At 51.5% G+C, this 26,167-nt stretch overlaps 1 protein-coding gene across 3 annotated transcripts in view; it reads left to right on the forward strand.

Moving 5' to 3' along the window:
• RASSF5 (Ras association domain family member 5) overlaps positions 1–26,167 on the forward strand; it is a 79,903-nt gene that overhangs the window by 32,645 nt on the left and 21,091 nt on the right. The window contains exons 1-2 of one of the 3 annotated variants that reach the window (XM_047752155.1): positions 11,271–11,375; positions 12,117–12,272. The exons of 1 other annotated variant lie outside the window; for it this stretch is intronic. In XM_047752155.1, coding sequence (XP_047608111.1) covers positions 12,153–12,272 — 120 coding nt within the window. In that variant the 5' untranslated portion in view covers positions 11,271–11,375; positions 12,117–12,152. Of the gene's footprint in view, positions 1–11,270; positions 11,376–11,765; positions 12,273–26,167 lie in introns of those variants that run through there. One more of the 3 variants, XM_047752154.1, reaches the window with a different exon arrangement.

Below are 26,167 nucleotides of genomic sequence, written 5' to 3' on the forward strand. Positions count from 1 at the left end.
ACCCTCAGGATGAAGTGAGACCTCTGCTGCCTTGGTCCCCTCCTTTCCTTGCCTTTGGGGAAGCAGATCCCAAGAGAGGAAGTCCTTGCCCACAGCTGTTGACTCTCATCACAACTCGTGCAGCCTAGGGGGATCTGGCAGCTCTGTCCCCTTGGCCTTTGGTGCCACTTTCTTGGTACATGGGCTGCACAGACTAAAGCATAAGCGCTGTTCCACTCAGATCACTTCAGCCAGGGACTGTGTCTTTTTTTTTTTTTCTTCTTTCCAGTGTTAAAATTATTCTCTTATTTGTGTTAAAGAAAATAGTTATTCTGATGGGTGGTATTTGCCTGAATTCCTTTTGTCTTCTGTCTCTCTTTTTTTTTTAATTAGAGTTGATTTACAATGTTGAGTCAATTTCTGCTATACGGCATAATAACCCAGTCATATATATATATATATATATACTCTTTTTCTTCTTATTATTATTTTTTTTGTCTTTTTGTCTTTTAGGGCCACACCGGTGGCATATGGAGGTTCCCAGGCTAGGAGTCGAATTGGAGCTATAGCCACTGGCCTACACCAGAGCCACAGCAATGCTAGATCTGAGCTCCATCTTCGACCTACACCACAGCTCACAGCAAAGCCAGATCTTCAACCTACTGAGCGAGGCCAGAGATTGAACCTGTGTCCTCATGGATGCTAGTCAGGTTCCTACTGAGCCAGGATGGGAACTCCTATTTTTTTTTCTTATGTTATCTTCCATCATGGTCTATCCCAAGAGACTGGATACGGTTCCCTGTGCTGTGCAACAGGACTTCATGGCTTATCCATTCTAAATGTAATAGTTTGTTCCTGCCAAACCCAAACTCCCTGTCCATCCCACTCCCTCCCCCTCGGCAACCACAAGTCTGTTCTCTATGTCTGTGAGTCTGTTTCTATTTCATAGATCAGTTCATTTGTGCCCTTGAATCTTACATCCATCAGGCCCAGATTCCATCTCCTCTTCCTGGCCCTTCAGAACTCAGGAGCAGCGTTCAGAAGCCAGGCTCCCAGCCACCCCCTATAAATTCCAGTCCCTCCCACAGCAGTTCCCAAACCTCACTTGGGCACCTTCCACACTTAGGATTCTGGCCATATCAATATTCCACCTGTGCTATTATTTACTTAAGATTTCTCCTTTTTTTTTCAATTTAAAAAATGTTTATTTATTTATTTTTATAACTCAGTTTTAATCGATTTTAGTGAAGCAAAACATATCACCTTTAGGAAATTTTTACTACTTAGAACAATAGAATTCAGTATATTTTAGAAATTAAAAATTGTATTTGTCATAAGCTGATTTTATGGGGTTTTTTATTATTTTTTTAATTTTTATTGAAACTTTTTTTATAGCTTTTTTTTTTTGTCTTTTTGCCATTTTTTGGGCCGCTCCCGAGGCATGTGGAGGTTCCTAGGCTAGGGGTCGAATCAGAGCTGTAGCTGCCAGCCTACACTAGAGCCACAGCAACACGGGATCTGAGCTATGTCTGCGACCTACACCACAGCTCACAGCAACGCCGGATAGTCAACCCACTGAGCAAGCAACCTCATGGTTCCTAGTCGGATTCGTCTACCACTGAGCCACGAAGGGAACTCCTGTTTTTATTTTTTTAATAATGATTTTTATTTTTTCCATTATAGCTGTTTATAGTGTTCCGTCAATTTCCCACTGCACAGCAAGGTGACCCGGTTACACATGCATGTATACATTCTTTTTTCTCACATTATCATGCTCTGTCATACGTGACTAGTTATAGTTCCCAGAGCTATACAGCAGGATCTCATTGCTTGTCCATTCCAAAGGCAATCGCTTGCATCTCTTAACCCCAAATTCCCAATCCACCCAACTCTCCCCCCCGCGCCCCCCGCCACCTTGGAAACCATAAATATGTTAAGATTTCTCTTTAAATAGATTTATTTTATGAAACTTAAATGTATGTTAAAGGAAATTTTTAAAATCCTTGAATCTCCTTTGATGTGTTTAGGATTTTTTTCCTGACACACATGAAATTAATATTTAATCTCTAAAATGAAAAGTATGTCTAAGATTCCTTCCACAGATAGTTATTGCACCAGGCATGGTTCTAAATCCTTTCAGGTGCTCTCAGTGGGAAATGCTGCCTCTAGAGCACTGGCCCTCTGATCATCTGGTGCCCTGACTACCCTTGGATCCAGACCCTGCCTGAGGGGCACTGGGAGCAGTGGAGGGAGCTGCGGGGGTGCCGGGAAGGAAATTCCGACCACCAGCACTAAGACCAAGGCGCTTTGCCAAAGGAGGGATGGAATCTGTATGTATTGACAAGGAATAGTGCCAAGAGAGCCACGTCACCCAGTGGTACTACAGGACGAGTCCATGTGTACTTTGTACGTGTGTGTGTGTGTGTGTGTGTGTGTGTGTGTGTTTGTAAATGCAGAGTGAGGGCCCGGAGGTGCCCAGCCAACTTTTGGAAGTGATTTCACCTTGAGAGGGGGAAGGTGGTGACAGAGGTTGAGTAGGAGATCTCTTGACTTTTCTTTTTTTTTTTTTTGGCCCCACCCCTGTGGCCTGTGGAAGTTCCTGAGCCAAGGTTCTAACCGGCACCACAGCTATACCCAGAGCCACAGCAGTGATATCACAGATCCTTAATCCACTGAGCTACGAGGGAACTCCAAGAGCTCTCAACTTCTGCTATTTGCTTCAGTGCTGTTTGAATAACCAGATGGTATCATATGTTTCTGGTGCAATATTTCTTTTTTTCTTCTTTTTTCTTTTTTGCTTTTTAGGGCTGCATCCGAGGCATATGGAGGTTCCCAGGCTAGGGGTCAAATTGGAGCTACAGCTGCCAGCCTACACCACAGTCACAGCAACACCATATCTGAGCTGTGTCTGTGACCAACACCACACAGCTCATGGCAACACCAGATCCTTGACCTGCTGATCGAGGCCAGGGATCAAATCCACAACCTCATGGATCCTGGTCAGATTCATTTTCCGCTGAGCCATGATGGGAGCTCCTAGTGCAATATTTCTAAAAGGCAATGAATCTTTTCCTAAAGAAAAGAGAGAACCCTGGCCTCTCTCCTGGGGAACAGGAGAGCTAGGTTCTAACTCTGCTTGTATAGATTGTATAGATGACATTCTTGGCACGTGACCAGGGACAAGCTTCCTAGTTTCTCTGAACCTCAAGTTTCTCCTCTGAGAAATGGGTATCACGCAGGGTGGTTGTGTGGCTCCAGCGAGATGTATGTGAAAGCATGCCAGTATTGCCGGGTAGCATTCCAGGGCCATCTCTAGAGCCTCCGACAGCCTTACTGGATTTTTTTTTAGCATATATCTTATGACGGCTTCCTAGTACCCTCAGAATCCGTCTAAATCTGGGTTAGCACACAAAACTCTTCATGATCTGGCTCTGCCTGCTCTCCCCAGTACAAGAAAGATGGATTACTCTCCTGGATATAAAACCAGGACACTATGACTTCGTGGTTTGGCGGGCACTTTGCTACAAGGCTTACGATTATCCCCTCTTTTGTGGCCTGAGTTATTGCTCTGCTCTAGTTAAAAAGGCCAGGCAAGACCCTGTCCCCATTCACCAAAGGAACAGATGCTTTCCAGGGTGGATCAGCGTGGCCTGCTGGTGTTTCAGCCCCACAGGTCAGGTGGCTGCTGCCTCTCTGCCTGGGGCCCCCATGGCCACCCCCAGCCCACCCCTGTCATTCTGTAGCAGGGCCCCCACTGGAATCACCTCTCTCAAACCCTGCAACCACCGAGCAGTGACTCAGCTGGCGTGGAGAGCCGAGTTTCCTGGCTTCAGGCCCTGTGCTCCCTCCTGCAGCCACGCCACTGTCTCCTACCAGGGGCTCTGCCTTTCCAGAACCCTTCAGAGGAGGAATTTCCCCCGCTTGTCCAGCCTCATCCCTCAGCCCTCAGCCCAACGCTGCTTGCTGAATCCAGAACGACCACACGGGGGAGCCAGGGAGCCAGAAGGGGAGAGCCTGGGGAACTGGGTCTACGCCTGCAGAGAGGCTGGGCTCCTTAACTATTCTTGACAGATACCTGAACACCTCTCCAGGGATTCTGGTCCTGTCTCCTCTGAAATGCTCAAAAAATGTTTATCACACTGAATTGTGACTGATACCAACAGTAGCGAGTATTTGTTGAGGCCTACCATGTGTTCTACTTGTTTTATCAATTATTGAGAGAGGGGTGTTGAAATCTCCAACTATAGTTGTGGGTTTACCAATTTCTCCAAGTTCTAGCTTTTATTATGCGATGCATAAACCTTTCAAATGATTATGTCCTCTTGATTCCTTGACCCTTTATCATTACGAAATAACCTTTTTTTAACCCTGGAAATATTATTTGTACTGAAATTTACTTTCAGTATATTTCTGATGTTAATATAGCCACTCTAGCTTTCTTGTGATTACCATTAGCATGATACTTCTTTATCCTTTTACTTGTAGGCTATTTGTGCCTTTATATTTAAAGGTCATTTCTTTTTTTTTTTTTTGTCTTTTTGCCATTTCTTGGACCGCTTCCCGCGGCATATGGAGGTTCCCAGGCTAGGGGTCGAATTGGAGGTGTAGCCACCGGCCTACACCAGAGCCACAGCAACACAGGATCCGAGCCGCGTCTGTGACCTACACCACAGCTCACGGCAATGCCGGATCCTTAACCCACTGAGCAAGGCCAGGGATCGAATGTGCAATCTCATGGTTCCTAGTCGGACTGGTTAACCACTGAGCCATGACGGGAACTCCAAAAGGCCATTTCTTATAGAGACCAGATAGTTGGAGCTTGTTTTTCTTAATCCAGTTGGATCATCTCTGCCCTTTAACTGGGTTATTTAGCTCATTTGCATTGAATGTGATTACTGATATAATTTGATTTTAAGTCTGTCTCCTATTTGTGTTCTATTTGTCCCATCTGTTCTTTCATTTTTCTCTTCTTCCTTCTTTTGGATTAATTGAAACCATTTTCTGTCATTTGTTGCCAGCCCATCCTCAGATACCAAAGGGGGAGCCAGGCCCCAGCAGCACTGCTCCGCTCTGGCTCTGAGACAGTAGCTCCACTTTCCACAGATTTGCCTCCACGCTCTAGAAGCCAGAAGTGCTGGCCAAAGCTGTCTAATCGACTCCACTAAACAGCTGCCTCTATCAGGAGCCGCCCTAAGGCCTGTCTGACCAGCTCGGGCCAAGCCAGGAGAGCTCGGTTCTGATCAGAGTTCAGGCTTCCCAACCAGAAGGCACTTGATATCCTGGCTCCAAGGAGGGGCAGGGCTCTAGGGTTTATTCTCTAGAAAGCCTTAAGCACTGGAGACGTTTCTCAGTGCTCTTTACAGCCCCACCCATTCTTTCTATCCTGGAATCAGTGGGTGCCTGAGATGACCTCTAGCTGGGCCAGGTGGTCCTGAGGCTCCGAGGTGGCAACAAGACCCCCTTTCTCTGTGTAATAGTACAAGAGTTGGTCACCTCTCATGCCTGTGACCACAGTATCCTGGCTGCTGGAAGACTGGAGAGGGCCATGTGAGCGATGGGGTTATTGATCAGAACCATCATTTATGATTCACTAGTTTCCTTAAAGGAAGGCAATTGGAAGGCAGATGCCCTGTGCCTGACTCAGACCCAGCGTGAGCTCTTCAGGGCTGATTTCGCCTCCTTCAGTGTTTCTAAGTGTCTGGGCCCCATGGAAGCACTTAGCCTGGCAGTTGAGCAGGAGGAGCGTGCAGTGGGCTAGGAGCCTCAAGAAAGTGAATCTCCTGTGAGTCATCCTAAAGAGTGTGCAGCCATGTACCTCTTACACAGGAAGTCCCCTGGGGAGAAACAGAGCTCTGTGCTGTGCGCAGTGGTTTAATGCTGTCAGAGGCACCCTCCTAAGGATAGAGGGTGACATTCTGAAGATTCACCCCCAGAGAGGACCTTTGGGGAATTTTTTTTTTAATCTTTTTAGGGCCACACCCATGGCATATGGAGTTTCCCAGGCTAGGGTTCGAATTGGTGCTGTAGCCACCAGCCTACACCACAACCACAGCAATGCAGGTTCTGAGCCGCATCTGTGACTTACACCACAGCTCATGGCAACGCCAGATCCTTAACCCCCTGAGCAAGGCCAGGAATCGAACCTGCGACCTCATGGATGCTAGTCAAATTTGTTTCCACTGAGTCACGAAGGGAACTCCTAGAGAGGACCTTTGGGAAAGGCTACTTCTGAGAGGCAGCGGGAAGGTGGGGGCCGAGTGGTCGTGGCTGCTGAACCTCGTGAGTCAGGAGGTGGGGAGGATGCAGGAAGATTTTGACAAGCCCAGGAGACCGCGAGAACAAGCCCACGAGAGGGCAGGGCGGCAGCTGTGAAAGTGAATCCAGTGTGTGTGGCTGTGAGGAGGGATCCCTGATTGTGACTGGAGATGGGCCTGACCTGTTGGCTGGGCATGTGCAGTGAAGGGCTTTGAAGGACCCGCTCCGGCGTTCGGGATATGGCCGTAGGTATCGTTGGGGAGTCACCGGTGGAAGGACAGCTGTGATGGCAAATTTCAGACCCAGAGGCTGAAATGTACCTGCTCCGTGACCTTGGGTAAATGCCCCATCCCGAGTCTCAGTTTACTCATCTGTTAAATGCGTTCCTGCTGGCCTGTGAGGATTAAGTGTGTAAGGAAGTGCGTGTGAGAGCTCAGTAACTCTAATGTGACATCTTATTTCATGTCGTTCTACGAGACTGGATGTTAAGAGAAGGCCGGGAGCATGTCTTCTTCAGGCCTGAACGTGAACCCCGGTCTAGTGCCTGCCACGTAGGAAGGTGCTCAGTGATTATTTGTTGAATAAGTGAGTAAGCTTGATACAAGGTCTTGATACTCAGTCCTTCTTCAATAATTATTAGTTGGAATTCGAATGGAAAGGTTTTATGGCAGAACAACCCTGATCAGATCTTGGTCTGGAAGGGTAACTTTGGCAACAAAGGCATGGGCAGTTTGGAGGAGGCAGAGATGGGAACAGCAGAAACTACTGGAAGGCTTTGTAGTCATTTATGCCAATGGCATTCATTAAGACAGGAAATTCTTTTTTTTTTTTTTGCGTCGTTTTAGGGCCACACCCATGGCATATGGAGGTTCCCAGGCTAGGAGTCCAACTGAAGCTGAAGCTACTCGCCTATACCACAACCACAGCAATGCCAGGTCCAAGCCACGTCTGCGACCTACACCACAGCTCACAGCAACGCCAGATCCTTAACCCACTGAGCGAGGCCAGGGATCGAACCTCCATCCTCATGGATCCTAGTCAGATTTGTTTCCGCTGCGCCACAGTGGGAATTCCTCCAAGATAGGAAATTAAAGGAGGGGGAGCAGGTGGTGGGCAAGGCCAGGAATGGTCAGCTCAGTTTGGACCTGTTGAGAGGGAGGCTGCAGTGGGGAGGGTTGGGTACCCAGCAGGTACAGGTGTCCATCTGGGGCCACCTGGGGTGAGAGAGAATGATGAGACACGAGTCTGTCAAGTGTGGTTGGTACCACTGGCAGAGTGAGACCAAGTTCCCCGGTAGAGCACGGGCACGTGGCGTGGGGGTGGGTATGTGGCTGAACCTTGGAAAACCTCAGTGAGCCAAAGGGAAGAGAGGGGCGTAGGCAGACTGAGAAACCAGTTCCTGACTTGTTTGTGACTGACTGCAATTTTAGGCAGCATGGCTGAGATGGGACATGTACTCCATACTCTGTATGTAGAATGGTCAAGGGCTAGGGTTCTGGAGTCAGACCAGCTGGGCTGCTGGGCTGATTACAGCTCCACCATGAACTAGCCTGTCTGACTACATGCAAGTTACTTAACCTGCCAAAAGCTCCTTTCCTCTCTGTAAAATAGAGATACTGGGAGTTCCTGTTATGGCGAAGTGGAAATGAATCTGACGAGCATCCATGAGGATGCAGGTTTGATTCCTGGCCTCACTCAGTGGGCTGGGGATCTGGTGTTGCCATAAGCTGTGGTGTGGATCTCAGAAGCGGCTTGGATCCCACGTTGTTTGTGGCTGGGGTGTAGGCTAGCAGCTGTAAGCTCCGATTCAACCCCTAGCCTGGGAACTTTCCTATTCCATGAGTGTGGACCTTTAAAAAAAAAAGCAAAAAAAAAAAAAAAACCCAAAACAAAACAAAATAGAGATACTAACTGTAGCTTCCTCAACAGCTTCTTGTAGGGATTAAATGAAAGGATGCATATAAAGTTTGTAGGACAGCACCTGAACACACCGGCTAATACTGATTTCAAAATAGGTTTCAAAGGTGGGTTGGCAGCACACTCAGTTTCCAGCCTCTGAATATGTTGGTCAGTCGTGAGACCCCAGACCTGATTTCTGAACCTCTCAATGGGACAGATGAGGAAGGCTGAGGTCCAAAGTTGCTCAAGATCCCACATCAAGCAGCAGTTAGAGTTAGGACGAGAATTCCAGCTCCCAGCTTCCATTTCTGTATCGCAGCTTTTCTGGAACACAGACCCGCAGGGTGGCTTTAATAAGGGGAGCTGGCCACATGTTGGGATTGCATTTGAGAAAGGAAGAAAGCTTAAAATGATACCTTTTATCATCCGACGCTCTGGGCCAGGGAAGTCGCCCAGCCACCATTCAGTGGGGCTCGTTGAACTGCCTCCCCCCATGACGGTGTGGCTTTGAGGCTGCAGCTTCTGGTCCAGACTCCTCTTCCTGGGACCAGGGATGGGAACAGCCAGTTCCCATCCTTTGTGTGTTCACTTCAAAAGGCTTAAAAGGCTGTTTCTTGGGTTCTTCCCTGCCACCTGCTCCCCTCCCCCAGCCAGGTTATCCCGACGGTTGATTATTCACAGGGCAACGGTACAGACAAGGTCATAGGTGAGAAGAATCCAGCCTTTCTCCCTTTGGGACTGTGGAGCTATGGTCTGGATATTTCCTCCTGGAGGCTTTGTATCGTATATATGATCTTGGCAGAGTTCTTCTAGCCCCAGGGTCCTCACCACCACAGTTTCCGTTTTGCCGGCTTCTTCCTTCCAACCTCAATTCATTGACAGGTGGGATCAGGTAGAGAACAGAGACATATGAGGCTTTGAAAGTATGTAACAAGCTGTGATGGGACATGTTGCTTCCCTCAGTTTCCTCATCTGTAAAATGGGGGTAATACCTGCTCCCAAGCTTGTAGAGCCACCTAAGGGTTACATTAAAATGGCTTTGAATGGGCCTATTCAGGGGTCAGTTTTCACAATATTTGAACTGGCAGGGAGCTGCACCCTAAAAGAACACCGTGTCCCTTAGCGCTTTTCCTAAGCAGGTCTGGCATCTAGCAGGCGGCTCACAGGGAGACTCAAGCTGACTCCTGGGGTGCTTTGGCTTGCTGTTCAAAAAGCTTGTTATCAGCTGTATTTTAAGAGTGCACATTTTGAATGTGTAGCACTGCAGTTGCTCTGCAGAGGTTACTGTGTGACTCCAAGGACACAGTGTGGCCACAGGGACTCTGGGGACCTTTTTTCCCCCTAAATATTGGATTCCCACTGAGCAATGAGGCTCCTTGTATAAAGAAACGTGTGTTCCTTCACTGGCGGGACAAAGTGGGTAGGCTGTTACCATTGGCCCACAGGTCATGCCGAGCCCTGCAGCATTCATCATTCTGGCACTGGCCTTGGAGCTGCCGGTGAGGCCAGTACCAGCTTCCTTTGCCTGGACCACTGTCTCTGAGAACCATCCCCTTGCCACCCCCACCCCCCTGCTCCCACCTCCCACCCCCAACGACCTTTTAAATATTCACTTGAAGAAAAGATCACTCCAGACAAAATTAGAACCTACTTTCAACTCCACCAATGTGAGTTCTTCTCTGGAAACCCCCATAGCTCCTCCAGCCCCCACCCCCAGCTGTTTACCAGCTGTTTAGTATTTCCCTGCCAAGGGAGGCAGCTACCTGTATTGACCGTTCTCCAGAGCTGAAGGCCGTCAGCCGGCTGGAGCCCTGGCTCTCAGCTCTCTCGTGTTCATGCCTGCCAGGCTTCTGGGAAGAAGATTGCGTGGGATGATGGAGCCAAACTGGGCTGCAGTTTGAAGCCATCCTGAGCGCTGACAGATTTGACTGAGGTGGGGGAGGAAGAGGGTTCCACACAAAAGTAGCCAGAGTTTAAAATGGAGTTGGCAGCTTGCTTGTCTGGGGGCTGAGTCTAACCTGCCACTCAGCTTGTGCCCCAGGACTGGACTTTTTTCCAAACTGCAGGAGGCGCAGACTCGGGGAGAGTCCTGATAATCCCCCTTGGCCACTCTCAGGGGCATCCCCGGAGTCCCCCCAGGGATCCCCAGGCCCTCGGACTCCATGAATATGGTACCTCTGGCATTGCCAGTCTCTGGAGGCTCGTTTTTTTTCCCTAGAACTCCAGACCCCGGAGTTCCCGTCGTGGCTCAGCGGTTAACAAATCCAACTAGGAACCATGAGGTTGCGGGTTCGATCCCTGGCCTCACTCAGTGGGTTGAGGATCCATCCAGCATTGCCGTGAGCTGTGGTTTAGGTTGCAGACACGACTCGGATCCCGCGTTGCTGTGGCTGTGGTGTAGGCCAGCAGCTACAGCTCCGATTGGACCCCTGGCCTGGGAATCTCCATATGCCACGGGTGCGGCCCTAGAAAAGACAAAAAGACAAAAAAAAAAAAAAAGAACTCCAGACTCCATTCTACTGAAAGATGACAGTGTGCACACCAAAACAGCACCATCACTCCTGAGAGACGGGACATCCCAGTGGCGAAGAGCAGAGGCTCTAGAATTGGACAGATCTGGGTCTGAGTCCCAGCCCACAGGTCCTACTTGTGTGACCCTGAGCTTCAGTTTCCTCATCTATAGAAAGGGAATAATAATCTCTTTGTCAAGGTTATTGGGAAAGTTAAGTGACAGACTTCAAGTAAATCACCAGGCACAAGCAGTAGTCACTCCAACAATGGTAGCTCTAATTACTATTGCTGCACAAACTGGTCTGAGAAGTTGTGGGGTGTTGCCCTAATTGCTTTGAAAGATTCAGCCCTAGTCAAGGAAGGTGTTCCTTCATCCAGTCCGATGGAGAAATAATTGGACTGTCCTTAATGGGAAAAACAAGATCTGTCAAAGACCCCCCTTGACCAGATTGTTGGGGAAAAGCACCAGTCACCCGGGGGCTGTCTGCAGGCTCCTTTAGTAACCTGAGGCTTCCTGAGGGCCAAGTTCCGCGTGTGGGTGGAAGGGCAGGCTTGCTCTCCAGGTTGCCATAACTTTGCATATGATTTGCATATGCTTACAGGGCCCCTGCAGTTTCTTCTAGCATTTCCGAGTTAAAATATTGCTGCTTTTCCAGGCAGGCCAGATATTGATTTTTCTTCTTCTGCAGTCACTTCTCTAAGCACTCTGATTGACCTGTCTCCTTCACCCAGTGAGTGGGGAATGAGAGGGTGGGACGAGGCAGTGGATGGCGGGAGGGAGGAGGGCTGGTGTCGACCTTAGAGCACATTCTCCTCTGAGACCCGAGCCATCGTGGGTGATGAGAATGAGCTGCTTCCAGGAGGATGAAGAGAGGACAGGAGGAATTTTCTCCCTCGGGTCCATCCTGGTCTATTCCGGCCCCGCATCCCTAATCTGACCCGTGATGCCCTCGGTTCACTTGCCGACGTGGTCCAGCGGCGGGCTGGGGAGGCGCAGGCGTAGGGCAGGGGGAGGGGGAGGGGCGCCGCGACAGCCAAGCGGCTTTGAGGAACCTTGCGAGAGGAAGTGGCTTCCGAACTCCTCTGCGTGCAGTGCGAGGGGCAGGAAAGGCGAGGGAGGCGGGGGAGGTGTCGAGATGGCGCTCTGCGCGCGGGGCGGAGGGGGGAGCCGGCGCGGAGGACCTGAAACCGCAGATGCCGAGTGAGTTGGGGACAGAGGCGCGCGAGGCGGCGTCCAGGTCCGACTCCCCTGTGTAGGCACCCACCCAGGAACAGGTGACCCCGCCGCCCGAGCCACTGGGGCTCCAGGGTGAGAAGCCGAGACAGCTGGCACTGGCTCTGCCCGACCCGGTAACAGACTCGCTCCTGGCGGCGGCGGCGGCGGCGGCGGCGGCGGCGGAGGGGCTCGGAGCTCGCAGCCTGGGGAGGGGTCCCCACCTCCCGCCGCCGCATCCTGAGTCTGGCCCCATCAGATGCGCTGGCTGCCTCGGGCCGGGGCCCCGGGCTAGATGACCGTGGACAGCAGCATGAGCAGTGGGTACTGCAGCCTGGAAGAAGAACTGGAGGATTGCTTCTTCACTGCCAAGACCACCTTTTTCAGGAATGTGCAGAGCAAACATCCTTCGAAGGTAAACATAATAATATAAAAGCCTTTCATTGTGGGAAATAACCTCTGTGGGCTAGAAGAGAAAACATGCTCCTGGCAAGCAGGTAGAGTCGTGTCTTAACCAGAGTGGGTGGGCAGTGGTTCTGAGGACCTTCTTGAACTTGTTGGCTGAGCAGACCAGGGGTTGGATCTGGAGCCCTTCAGGGACCACCGGCCAACACTATTTTCTTTTTAATGCCCTTTTCAACATCTCCTGTCCCTGGACCTTTTCAAAATGGCTCTCTAGGATTTGGGGACAGCTCTGGGCTCATGCTTTGGTGGCATGCTCCCTTGGGAGGGGCCCCCACATTTGAGTTTTGAAGCTCTAGATGGAAAGTGGCTGGCGCGCAGTCCCTCGGTAGGATAACCACTCATAGTTTGACTTCCGTCTCAATGAGGATGGCGAGAAACCATCTTAAAACATAGTGCAGCAACTTTGCAGAAGTCCAGAGTGTTTTTAGAAGCAAACTAAAACTTCTCCCCGAAGTCATTGTCCTACTACCATTTTGACTTCCTGGGTTAGTTGGGGCAACCTAGAGTTTCCATGTGTTCTCTGATGGGGTTGTGTGTGCTAGACACCCAGCTGGCCCGAGTCCCCTGGCCGCACCCTCCTAGCTGTGACCCTGTATCTGCCATGTTTTTTGGTGGGAGTGTTGGCTGAGCTCTGTTTATTTGTTTCGTTATTTAAATGAAAGGGGCTCCCAGCCAGGTCCTTGGAGTGGTTGCACAAAAGGGCCTGTTTGTGGACAGCAGCAAGCTGTTAAATTTCACAGGCGTGTACAGGCTCATCATTGACTTAGCAGTCCTATACCGAGTAGCATTAACCAAAAACTTCCCCATGCCTGACGCTGGGGCCCCCGTGGTTAATAATTTATCTTGCCTGTAGGCCCTGCTTTTGCTGGATTCTGACGTCAAATGCAGTGGACCTTTCCATTGTGACAGGATGCCCAAAACCAGAGGGGAGGTTTTGATTTTAGTGCTTGAAGGAATCGACTGAAACAGGCCCCTGGAACCAGCACCCGTGCTCTGCCCCCCCCCCCTTCTCCAGGCTTCTTGTGGGGTGGGGGCAGGGGTAGAGAGGGTTCATGCAGAAAGCATGGCAGCAGAGGGGAGGGGTCCAGCTCTCTCTTGGGGTTCTTGCCTCACGATGTGGACCCCCCAACACACACAGGCACATGTATACATACACAGAAGGACACTCCAGCTGTCTGTCTGGGGCACCCCAGCTGTCTGGGATTTGTATTTAGACCAGTGGTTCTCAATCTTAGCTGCACACTGGACTCACCTGGCCAGCTTTAGCAAATGTGAATACCTGAGTCCGATCTCCTTGGTCTGAGGCATAGCCTGGGCATTGAGATTTTGAAAAGCTCCCCAGGTATGCTTTTGATATGCAGCTGAGGTTGAGAACCGTTGCTCTAGAGAGATTTGCTCCCGCCTGGGAAGGAAATGGTTCCTGTTTTCAAAAACAAAGTTTAGCTGTTACCCTCACTGTAAGCCCTTGGTCTCAGAAGGTGGGCTTTTTGCCTGATGGGGTAGAGGAAGGGGCGGTTTCTTTCACTTGGCAAGTGAAAAACGTAGCAGTTTCTGGCATTTCTTGGGAGAAAGAAAAATATCTGAAAATATAGTGGGGAGGGGATGCGGGGGCAACTTGTACTTGACCCAAATAGCCTTCTCTCTTCATTCTCCCCCAGACTCCCCTTTCCTAGCATCACTCTTGAAAATACACATTCGGTTGGGCACCTCTTTGCTTTGTCTGGTTCTTGAATCCATTGCTTGTGCTGAGGTCTCTGCAGGACTCCCTACCTTAAAGCCCTCGGATGGCAGAGGGGTTGGGGGTGCATGCAGGGTCGCATCTCCTGGGGGAGCAAGCACTGGGATGGCCCCGACTTTGAAGGGATGCCTGCAGCTGGCTTAGGAGCTTCATCCATACCTTTCAGCCCCTCATCCTTCTCTGTGGTGTTCTGCCCCTAATAAGGTTTCAGCTCCCACTTCTCCCTTGGAGCCACTTCTGGAAAGGGAATCAAAGAGATCGGCCGTATCCTGAGCCCATGCTGACCTGTCACAGTGCTTTTTTCCTACCCAAAGAGAGATCCCATCTGAGCTCCTGGGAGAATTTCTCCTTCCTGTCTCCAAGGAAAGGCCTTTAAGTGTTTCCTGGTCTCTGAGAGACTGAAGCCCCCATTCAAGAAAGGCTGAGCTGGCTTCTATAAATAGCCTTGTCAGAACAACCTGTATCTGCCCCTGGGCAGCGGCTGTGGGTGCCAGGCTGGAGCAGAGCTGCAGGGAAGCCTCCAGCTGATCCTGGAGCCTTCACTGGCCTGGCCTCCAGGGAGTTCTGGAGACCTCTCTCCAGCCCCTTTGGCGGGAGATGCAAGGGTAGGGAAGTCGTCCCCCACACCCCATTCACAGAGAGGAGCCCCTGAAGATGGAGAGGCAGCAGGAGAGGAAGTGGGATGAGGCCTTGGGCCCCAGCTTGTGCTCTCCTTTTAGAAAACAGCAGCTTCCTGGGGCCTTGGGCCTCCTCCGAGAGGAGCAGGGAGATCTGGTTGTCAGTCTCAGGTTCAAGGGGCCGAGGTGGTGCCCTCTGAGGATTTTCCCCTTGGCTGCTGGGCACCATCAGATCCCCTGGGAGAAACCCAGCTTTATGCTCAGAGAAGGGCCCACACGCAGTCACCCAGCCTAAGACATTGGAGTGGGGGTGGGGGTCATTCAAGGTCACATAGCAAGTTCATGAGGGACCCAGAGCTGAAACCTACATCTCTCATCTCCCAGCCCAGAGGTTTTCCTGCTTCAGGCCCCCAAAAGGCAGGCTTTGGTAACATGCAGGTCTGGTGACTGGGACCTCTGGCCATTGCTGTCAGGTGCCCCTCTCTCCCCGTCTGGGATCTGACCCTGGAAGTGACGCCAACTTCTGCTCCCATTGGTTCCCCAAATGCCTACAGGAGGTGGCAGTTTGGGGTTTTGACCTCTGGGCTGGGACATGGGCACTCTGAGCTGTCTCTGCATGTCCCATGGATTCCAGGACCCCAGGACTCTGGAGCCACTTGGGGCGTCGGGGTGGGTGCTCTGGGGACACAGAAAGCCTGCTGCCTGCAGACTGTCAGAGCTGGAAGGAGCCAGCTCTAGCAGCTCACTGTACAGATGGAGAAGCTGAGGCTCCGAGAGGTGGGAGGATGTCACCAGGTTGGCGAGTGGAGCAGCACTCACAGTCGTCAGGGGCACCTTGTCAAGCCCTCTTCTTGGTCTTCTTCACTCAGTGGGTGACTGAGGCCAACTGCAGTCCCTGTCCCCTCAGCATCTTCTACAAATGGAAAGACCAAATCAGCTCAGGTTAGGAAAGGGCTGCTGGTCCTTATCATCCCTCCACTCCTACGGGCCACCCCGTCCCTCCCTTCCTAAGGCGCCTTGGGCCATGGACCTTCACTCTGCTCTTAACACTAGCAGAGGTCCCTGTTGTCAGTCCCAGAAGCCTGCAAATTTAGTCATTTGAAAGTTCTTCTTACGGAGTTCCCGTTGTGGCCCAGTGGTTAACGAATCCAACTAGGAACCATGAGGTTGCGGGTTCGATCCCTGGCCTCGCTCAGTGGGCGTTGCCATGAGCTGGGGTATAGGTTGCAGATGTGGCTCGGATCTGGCGTGGTTGTGGCTGTGGCCGGCAGCTGTAGCTCCACTTGGACCCCTAGCCTGGGAACCTCCATGTGCTGCAGGTGCAGCCCTAAAAAGACAAAAAAAAAAAAAAAAAGGAAGAAGGTTCTTCTTAGTATCTATCTAGAATACTGGTTGCTGTACTCTAGGCCCTTCATCATGTATGCTTTCTTTGTGGATATGGAGGACAGACGGTTGGTTCAATCTGTGGTTAAATATTACCTTGAGCACAGCTGGAACACTCTCCCATCCACCCCTACCCACCCAGCCCCCATACCCTGGCCTTCCCTGGTCTATAGCAACATCCTTGATTCTTGAAAAATTCAACGATGATGGGAAAAGGAAGGGGGGGAGTGGTCTCAGAGGTCAGAGTACGAAGCCACTCCCGCTTCTGTTCCTGTACTTGTCCCATCTCTTGCCTGGCCACTCGGCCCCTCCCTGGACACAGCACTGTAGCACTCCGGGAACGTCATCCAAGCCTGACGGCCCTGGGACCCTCGGAGAAATCCCCATCTCTCTGCCGGCAGCAGGCACACCCAGGCCTCAGGCTCAGCACCTGCCCCTGTTCTTCTTGCCGTGAGGGAAAAGAAAATACTAAAAGCAAGTTAGTTCTAAATATGAGCAATAAAAAGAAAATAAAACCTTTAGAACCATTGGACCACATAACTGCTTTTTTTTAACATGCTTTCTCAGAAGCCTGCCCAGCCCAAGACTCCCTCAAAAGACTCTTTGTGCTGGTGCAGCCACACCACAGCTTTCCTTTGGGGCTGTGGTCTCCACTTCTCCTCTGTGCTGCTGCTTCTCTGGCCCTTCCCAGGGTTGCTTTTCTCTGTGAAGACAAACCCTGTCCGATCAGAACTCACATCCCCATCGGGTGCAACACAATGCCAAGGCGTGGTTGCAGAACAGGCTCTGGTTAAATGCTGGCTGAACTGAGTTGTTACAGCATCTTTTTTGCATCCTATATAATCAGGATGGACTCACTGTTGTAAGTGTTGTTATTTTCGGCCTTTGGGCAAAATAGAAGTTTATGGCCCTCTTTGGGTAAACTTACATGGGCAGGTGGGGCTCAGAATGATACACGGGACATTTTGTGGGCCAGGCCCGGAAGTGGTGTGTTTTATACCCCCGCGCCATTGGCAGAACTCAGTCACGTGGCCACTCCTAACCACAGGGAGGTTGGGAAATGAAGTACAGCTGTGAGCCCAGGTGGACAAGGAAGCCAGTTGTGGTGAACACTTAGCTGTCTCTGCCACGCATCCGTCCTGCCACCCTATTGGCCCAGCCACCTTTGGAAGCTCTGCTCTGCTTTCTTGGTGAAGGGCCATAAGCTCTGTCTCTTTGACTCTGCATTTCTCTCCATCTGTCACCAAGGATACACTCTTCCTGGGACTGGGGGTGGGGAGGTTCTGCCTCCCCCAGCTACACTGGCAACTTTTTGAGGACAGATGCTTTTCCTTACTCGCCACTGCTCTGGTTCCTCTGTGGCATCTGAAGCCTTCAGTGGTGCTCCAAGGTGGCCCCTGGCCGCTGCCATCAGACTTGCTCTTTGGATCACTTTGTGGCAATGGAGGGGCAAGGGCCCCCCTCTAGACTTCCTGGCTCCTGAGTCTTCAGAGATAGGACCCTCAGATCTGTTTCGGTTTTGTTTTTTGTTTGTTTGTTTGTTTGTTTTGTCTTTTTGTCATTTTCTTGGGCCACTTCCGTGGCATATGGAGGTTCCCAGGTTAGGGGTCTAATCGGAGCTGTAGCCACTGGCCTACGCCAGAACCATAGCAATGTGGGATCCAAGCTGTGTCTGTGACCTACACCACAGGTCTCAACAACGCCAGATCCTTAACCCACTGAGCAAGGCCAGGGGTCGAACCCGTAACCTCATGGTTCCTAGTCGGATTCGTTAACCACTGAGCCACAACAGGAACTCCTCAGATCTGTTTTTAAACACTCCCCCCCCCGCCCCCACCCCAGGTGATTCTCAAATGTACTGAAGTCTGGGAACCGCCTGTTTAGCAGTATTTGGTAATTGATGACTTCAGCGGGAATGCATTTATCTCAGATTCCAGAGAGGTTCTTCAGGAAGCCCAGAAGGTAAAAGGATTGGTCCCTGGTCACATAACTGAGGAGAGACAGAACCAAAGACTTGGGGACCCAGGGGCATGAGCTGTCCCCATTACTCTCACCCCAACATGCTGAGCGAGGATGTTGAGTGGACTGCCCATGGTGACTGTGACCAGTGCGTGACCGGTAGTACAAGCAGCACAGAACTGTAAGGAAGTCTTGGCTTCTCATCCCAGCACAGCTCTTCATTGAGGGGATGTGGCCAGGGCGCTTCAACCCTCTAGATGCAGATGCTTCACCTCATCCTTCAGGGAGTGTGATTTGAGCCTGTCCTTTGTTTCTTCTTTCACTGAGAGGCCATCACCCCTGTGCATGGAAACAGAGCCTTTCATAGCAGTTTCTCGTGAGACTGGCAGGGATTTGGGACCTGACTTCCAGGTTCTCTAACTTGTAAGGATGTCCCGAGGGTGGGGTGGGGAAGAGGACCTGAATGGCTGACCTGAGCTCCCTCTGCGAGACCCCCTGGGCTTGACCTAAGAAATCCTTGCCGCCGTGTTCCTGATTCCTCTCTTCCCACCCACCTCTCTTTCTTCACAAGTTTAGACTCTGTGTCCTGAGTCAGCTGGCACTTCCCCTAAAGTGATTCCAGTTACAGCTCAGGGCATGTGCAACAGCCATCCACCCATGCAGTTTAGGGAGAAAGGAAGATTTTATGCTGGGATGAACCCTGAATCCCAGCTCTTACTTCAAGCTGTCAGTCTGGACTCTGGAGTCCAGGCTATGAACCTGACAGGAAGGCCCCTCCAGACCCAGCCTGGGTGCCCAGCAGTCTGTGCTCCATTCCCTCTTCTGCCTTTTTTTTTTTTTTGTCTTTCTGTCTTTCTAGGGCCTCACCCGTGGCACATGGAGGTTCCCAGACTAGGGGTCCAATCAGAGCTATGGCCACCGGCCTATGCTGCAGCCACAGCAACATGGGATTTGAGCAACATGGGATTCGAGCCACATCTTTGACCTACAGCACAGCTCATGGCAACGCCAGATCCTTAACCCACTGAGCGAAGCCAGGGATCGAACCCTTGTCCTCATGGATGCTAGTCGGGTTTGTTAACCACTGAGCCACGATGGGAACTCCCTTCTTCTGCTCTTGATTTGACTCTTCCAGGGAACCTGCCCTGGAGCTTTCTGGCTTTGGGATCCTCCTGGGTGGACTCCGGGCTGTCTTCATCCAGGAGCTCTGTTTCCTCTTCCAGCTGGCTCAATCTCCACGTAAAAGGCATAGGGACCCACTCCTGGCATGACATATTTCTTAGGGACAAGAGGACCAGATCAGTTTGCCAAGAATCAGGAGCATTTCATTTTAAGGCCAGGAGCAAGAAGGGCGCTGTAGTGGCTGAAAACGTCAGGTTTGACTCACTGAGCTGGTGGCTTCTGTCCGTGGTGCTATCCTGGTCCCTCTTTTTTCTCCCACAAACCCTAGCTTTATTTATCACCCTCCAGCCTACATGCCCCATCTCCCCTCTCTTCTTGGCTGTAGAACAAAATTTCTATTGCCCACTGGAGGTCCCTATGTCCTTGAGGTACCTAAAGCTTAACATGTTCAGAACCAACTTCTAGCTTCGCTGTGATTGATGTCTCTCCCTGTCTCTGCCCCACCCTCCTGGTCTCCCACCTTTGAAGCTCAGGGGTCTCCCCCATCCTTCCTGCCATCCAGTCTGTCACTGTGCGGTCTGCCTCCACAGCATTGCAAGATGTCCACCTGGTCCTTTCTGTCCCCTGCTTGTCACCTCTCCCCTAGATGCTCCAGGAGATCACCTAACTGGTCTCCATCCTGCTTCTTCCCCTTCTGGGTACCCTGCATTTGATTGCCAAGGGCGTATCATTCTGGTGCACCAAAGCCTTCAGAGCCTCCCTTTTGCTTCCAGAGCAAAGCCCACACTTGATTCCTTCTTGTTTTATAGCAGCCCAAACCCTGCAATACCTGGCCTTGATCAAGACATTGTTTTTAACTTTCTTACAGCGCTGGGCACTGGAGGCTGGGGATCCAGAGATGGATAACATGCAGTCTCCTTACTTAAAGACCTGTGACCCCAGCCACACTGTGCGATGAGTGTTGCTCCTCTTCTCCATCCATGATGTGTCTGGGCAGAGGGCCCCTGGGCAGAGGGCCATCCAGGGGGAAGACGCTCTGTGTCCACCCAGCAGCCACATGGCTTTTACCAGGACGTGGCAGCAGCTCCCGAGTCAGAGGGGATGGAGGGGCTGGCTCCCAGAATCAGGGAGCTTGGGCATCAATAGCCTGGAAGGGGGCTTGGCACGGGCTGGCAGTGACGGAGCTGCAGCAGCCCCTGGGAGGATTGGAGGAGATTTCCTTCCCCCTCTGAAAAGCAGAGACTCCTAGAGCTGGAAAAGACTGTTAGGGGTCATTACAACCATCCCCCTGTTTCCAAGCAGGGCTGCGATTACCCATTCCAGGCAGGCGGAGGGAAGCTGTGCTTGTTGCCACCATTCTTCTTCGACCCATTCCTTGTCCACGGTGCTATACAGTGTGACTCCAGCATATCCCGGGTTGGGATCCTTGCTGCCTGTGAGGCTACAATCCTAAGCACCCCCCCCAAAAAAAGAAAAAGAAAAAAGGAGGGATGGGGGCGGCAGAGCCTTTACACCTGGTGGATCACACTAGCAGAATTTCTGCTGCTATCAAGCCAAAAAGCAGGCATGTTCAATGAGGTAACATGTGAGAGGGGCTTAGCCAAGGGTGAGGCCCCCACCGCTATGCTCGTCCAACCCCCAAACACCTGCTCCTCCCCCATGCACATGGCATTTGGGTGAGAGCCAAGTTTCAAAAGGCTTCACATAAGCTCAGATCCCCCACCTCTCATCTGGTGAGCTGCCGGAAGGAAGCTGTTTGTCTCCCTCAGCCAATTTCCTGCTGCTAAAATCCAGGCTGCCTTTTCCTGTTCTGGTCCTAAGAGACCTGGGTCCCTCTGCTCTAGCCCACGTCATTTCATCTGCCTCCAGTCCATGAGCCCCGCCTCATCCTTCTCATCCCCTGACTCTCCCCTAGAGTGAGAAGTGCTGTCAGGCTGTCCGCCACACCATCCCCCACACCGTGATGATGTGGGTGACAAGGGAAGCTGGGGCTGCAGGGCCCCAGCCTTGCAGTGGAGAATGTGAGGCAGGGGCCTCTGTTGGCTGGAACACGTGGAGAGGCAGTAGGCGGGTTTAACCTCCATGGCCACACATGGCTGGGAAAGTGTGGGTTGGCGAGGAGGATGTGGGAGCTACTGGGTCTGGGGTGTTTACAGCGCATTTCTAGTTGCAATTTGATGCTCCCTTCTTTGAGCTCCCAAAATACCGGCAGCATCTTTTTCCTATCCCTCATTTTGATGGGCTATACTTTTCTGGATGAGGGATCCTATCTTGTTCATCACTGTGTCGCTGGCACATGGTAGGCACTTAACACACGTTTGCTAAAGGAGGAGTGGGTTTGAAGGTTCTTTCCGTAAGAGGCGGTGGGGGCTCCCTGAGGACACATGCACAGCGCTTTAGGCAAAGTATGTGAAAGCTGATCTCAGCACTGCATTCAAGGGAAGCTTGCTAAGATTCTGGATGCGGAATCAATGGATTTTTCCAGTGACTCTGGAAAGAAAAAAATTCTCACTGAGTGAGCAGAAAATGCAAGGACAACCTTCCAAACAGAGAGCGCCCCCACCCCCACTCCCACCCCATCTGTGATTGCTCAGCTGTCTGCCCTGGAGGATGAGGGCAGGCAGGGCTGGGTCACTAAGCAACCGGGCCCTGGCACCTGCTGGCAAGAGTTGGCGTGGTCCTTCCTCAAGTGGGGCCTCCCCGGGGGCTTGGGGCAGAGGGGCCCACGTGGGGAGGCGGGAGAGCCCACTCTGATGGATTTCTCCTGTCTGCCTTTCAGCCACGGCGGCTGGCAGGTTGAGAGAGAAGGATCCAATGTACTTCTCACTTGTTTCATGTGCCCGGTTTAATTCTGAGCAAGTGAAGATCCCGGTTTGGTGATCCTCATCATTTGAGCATCCTCGGACAGACCAGGTGGAGAGGGCAGGGGCCCCAGACCCTCAAGGGAGTCTCACACTGGGCCTGGGAACCCAAGCCCCAGCTTTCATTCCAAGTGACCTCAGGAAGCATGCTCGATACTCTCAGCCCCACTCTTCTCCTCTATAAAATGGGGAGACGTGCCTCTCCAGTGCAGAATAACTGCTAAAGGAGGGCCCTCTCAGTGCCTCTGGCTGTGAGAATGCGTAGAGCTCTCCTGGGCTTGAAGGGATGGAGGCCATTTCGAGAAAGGCAGATGGGTGTTGAATTGCAATGTGAGGAGGTGGGGTTCTTGACTGGGATGCCTGGAGGTATAAGGCTCTGTTCACAAGGCCAGAAAAAAGGGCAGGAGCTAGGAGTCTGCTGGGAAATGGTTAGAATGTAAAATAATAATAGGAGTTCCCGTCGTGGCTCAGTGGTTAACAAACTTGGCTAGAATCCATGAGGATGCAGGTTCGATCCCTGGCCTTGCTTAGCAGGTTAAGGATCCAGCGTTGCCTTGAGCTGTGGTGTAGGTCACAGACACACCTTGGATCTGGCATTGCTGTGGCTGTGGTATAGGCTAGCAGCTGTAGCTCCAATTGGACCCCTAGCCTGGGAACCTCCATATGCTGTAGGTGCGGCCCTAAAAAAAAGACAATAAAGTAAAATAAAATAAATAGTTAACTATTGGACCTTGATGTGTGCTAGGCGCTGTTCTAAGTGTGTAGCCTCATTTAATCCTCACAGCGGCTCCAGTTGACCCTTGAGCAATGCAGGTTTGAAATACATGTGGCCCCTCACATGCAGATATTTTTCCATAGCAAGTACCACACCATCTGTTGTTGGTTGGGTTGGCAGATGCAGAGGAACCAAGGATGCCGAGGGCCCACTATAACGTTATGTGCAGGTCAACCCTAGCATTGTTTAAGGGTCAGCTGTAGATATGTTTCTATTGAACAGTGAGGAGATTGAGGCACTGAAGGGGGTCAGGTAGCAAGGGGCAGATCCAGAACTTGAGCCCAAGTAATCTAACCCCAGAGCTGCCAGCCCCTCAGCTCCACTGCCTGGCCTGCAGCTCTTTCCAGAGCTCCCCAAGTAGTGGAAGCCCCAGGAGGGAAGCCAAAAGCTGCCCAGAGGCAGCCCCATGTCAGCAGCATTCATCTTTGAGTCACTGAGGACAGTGCACTTTGCCAGGCCATTTAGGGGAGAGAAGAAACCAGATATCCCTGCCCCCTCACCTTTATGACACAGTTGAGAGGACACACACATGGAAAGATTCAGAGCTACTCAGTAACCGACTAAGACATGTTTCAGAGTCACAGAGTAATCCCCAAGCACCAGGGTGGGGTAAGGGTGGCAGGGCAGGCCACACAGTGACCAGAGCCGGGGTGTGGCCAGTGGAGAGGCGCCCGCACCCAGCACCAGCCCAGCTTGCAAAGCTGAAGGCACAGGTGGGGCTTCCAGTTAGAAGGGAGCCCAGAAGTCCCTGTCATGGCTCAGCGGAAACGAATCTGACTAGTATCCATGAGGGAGCAGGTTCCATCTCTGGCCCTGCTCAGCGGGTTAAGAATCTGGTGTTGCTGTGGTTGTGGCGTAGGTCGCAGATGCACCTTGGATCTGGCGTTGCTGTGGCTGTGGCATAGGCCAGCACACAGGGGTCCTATTCGACCCATAGCCTGAGAACCTGCATATGCCACGGTGAGCCCCCCCCCCCCCCGCCAAAAAAAAAAAAAGGAGAAGGGAGCCAAGAAGGACCCAGTCCCCCACCACAGCAGGGAGGCATAGCTGGTGTTCCAGCCACGCCCCTTCACCAGCGCTCATGGGCAGTGCGGGTATGATGGGAGCTGGGTGCTGGCTCCCTCGCGCTGCTCACCACCTCGGAATCCACGAAATCTCTTAAGATGCTGAACACTGTTCGGCGGGAGGCACAGCTGGAGCCAGCACCGGGTGGGAGGAGATATGCCTGCTATCCTAGGGCCCACATCTTGGGAAAGGGCCTGTGATTAGAACACACTAGCTGGACTGCTAGAGCCGCTCATCTCTCACCGCCCAGCAATGCTGCAGGGCTTGACTCGATGGCTCTTGGAGCTCTCGGGACCCCACAGTGAGGCTGAAGAAGCCTGTATTCAAAGCATTCTTGTGCAGAGAGTGAGGAAGCCATTCATAGGTGGGGTTGGAAAACTGAAGGCGAGCCAGTACCCAGCCCCAGCTTGGCAACTTTAATAAGAGTATTCCCACTCTCTGGCCTGCAGAGGAAAGACAGTCTTGCCCCAAATCTAACTTTGCAGCCACAGCCACCTCTAGGGTGTGTGAAGTTGGAAAGCCAGGGTGGCTCCTTGCTGCCGCCTGCGTGATGGGGTGGGGCAGGAAGTACCTGAGCAGGTGGAGAAGTGCCCCCTGCCTGGGCCACCTAGATACTCCGCTTTCTGCAGAATGTGGGTTTTTTCGACCGGTCAGCTTGAGGCCCTTTCCAGATCCCTGAGCCCAGGCTTCTGTGTATCTGAGCTCCCCTCTGGATAGTCGCCTGAGAAGCTATAAGCCCCTCACCTGGCTGCCTCGGCTTGTCTGGGCTGGGCTGTCTGGTCCATCCCTAGGCTTCAGCCTTCTCTTTGTGGACCTGGCAGGAGAGTGTCCCAAGCCTAGAAATAGAGCCTGTGCCTGGGGGTCCCCAGGTGAGGACCAAGTTGCTCAGAAGTAGGATTGACCCCCACTCTCCTGGAATATAGAAAGTAAGGGGCACTCCCAACTTTATGGGAAGCAGATGAATCCAGCTGGTTACATGGCCTCCGGGTGCCCCTGCCCTTGGAATCTTTTTTTTTTTTTTTTGTCTTTTTGCTATTTCTTTGGGCCGCTCCCGTGGCATGTGGAGGTTCCCAGGCTAGGGGTCGAATCGGAGCTGTAGCCACTGGCCTATGCCAGAGCCACAGCAACGAGGGATCCGAGCCGCGTCTGCAACCTACACCACAGCTCACGGCAGCGCCGGATCGTTAACCCACTGAGGCAAGGGCAGGGACCAAACCCGCAACCTCATGGTTCCTAGTCGGATTCGTTAACCACTGCGCCACGACAGGAACTCCTTCTTTTTTTTTTTTTTTTATTGCAATCAAATATATATAGCATAAAGTTTACCATTTTAACCATGTTTAAGTGGCATTAAGCTCTTTCGCATTGTTGAGCAACCGTCATCGGCATCCTCTCCAGAATTTTTATATCTTCTGGACTCCTTGCCCATCAGATATGAACGCCTCATTCCCTTCTCCCCACTGCGCCTGGCAACCCCTATCTTACATCTTATCTCTTTGAGTTTGATTATTCTAAAAACCTCCTATAGGTGGCATCGTCAAATATGTGTCCTTTTGTGACTGGCTTATTTCACTTGGCATAATGTCAAGGTTCGTCCCTGTTGTAGCTTGTGTCAGAATTTCCTTTTTATGGATGAGTAATATTCCATGATCTGTATATACCACATTTTGTTTATCTGGTCATCCATCAGTGGGTTGCTTCCATGTTTTGGCTACTGTGAACAATGCTCCTATGAACATGAGTGTACACATCTCTGTTCAAGTTCCTGGCTCTCACTTCTTTGGGGTATATATCCAGATATGGGGAGTTCCCTTCATGGATCAGTGGTTAACGAATCTGGCTAGGAACCATGAGGTTGCAGGTTTGATCCCTGGCCTTGCTCAGTGGGGTAAGGATCCAGCATTCCTGTGAGCTGTGGTGTAGGTCACAGATGCGGTTCGGATGTGGCCTTGCTGTGGCTGTGGTGTAGGTTGGCGGCTACAGCTCTGATTAGACCCCTAGCCTGGGAACCTCCATGTGCCACGGGTCCAGCCCTAGAAACATACAAAAAAAGAAAAAAGAAAAAAAGACAGATATGGAATGGCTGGATCATCTGGTCATTTCATGTCTCATCTTTTGAGGAATCACCACACTGTTTTCCTAGCAGCTTCACCATTTTCAATTCCCTCCAGCCATGCACACAGGTTATTTTCTATGTTTTTGATAATAGCCATCCTAATAGGTATGAGATGTTATCTCATTATGGTTTTCATTTGTGTTTCCCCAATGACAGCGATGTCAAGCATCTTTTCATGTGCTTGTTGGCCATTTGTGTATCTTCTTTAG

This window comes from Phacochoerus africanus, chromosome 11, assembly GCF_016906955.1.
Source record: "Phacochoerus africanus isolate WHEZ1 chromosome 11, ROS_Pafr_v1, whole genome shotgun sequence".
In the NCBI taxonomy this organism is placed as follows: domain Eukaryota; kingdom Metazoa; phylum Chordata; class Mammalia; order Artiodactyla; family Suidae; genus Phacochoerus; species Phacochoerus africanus.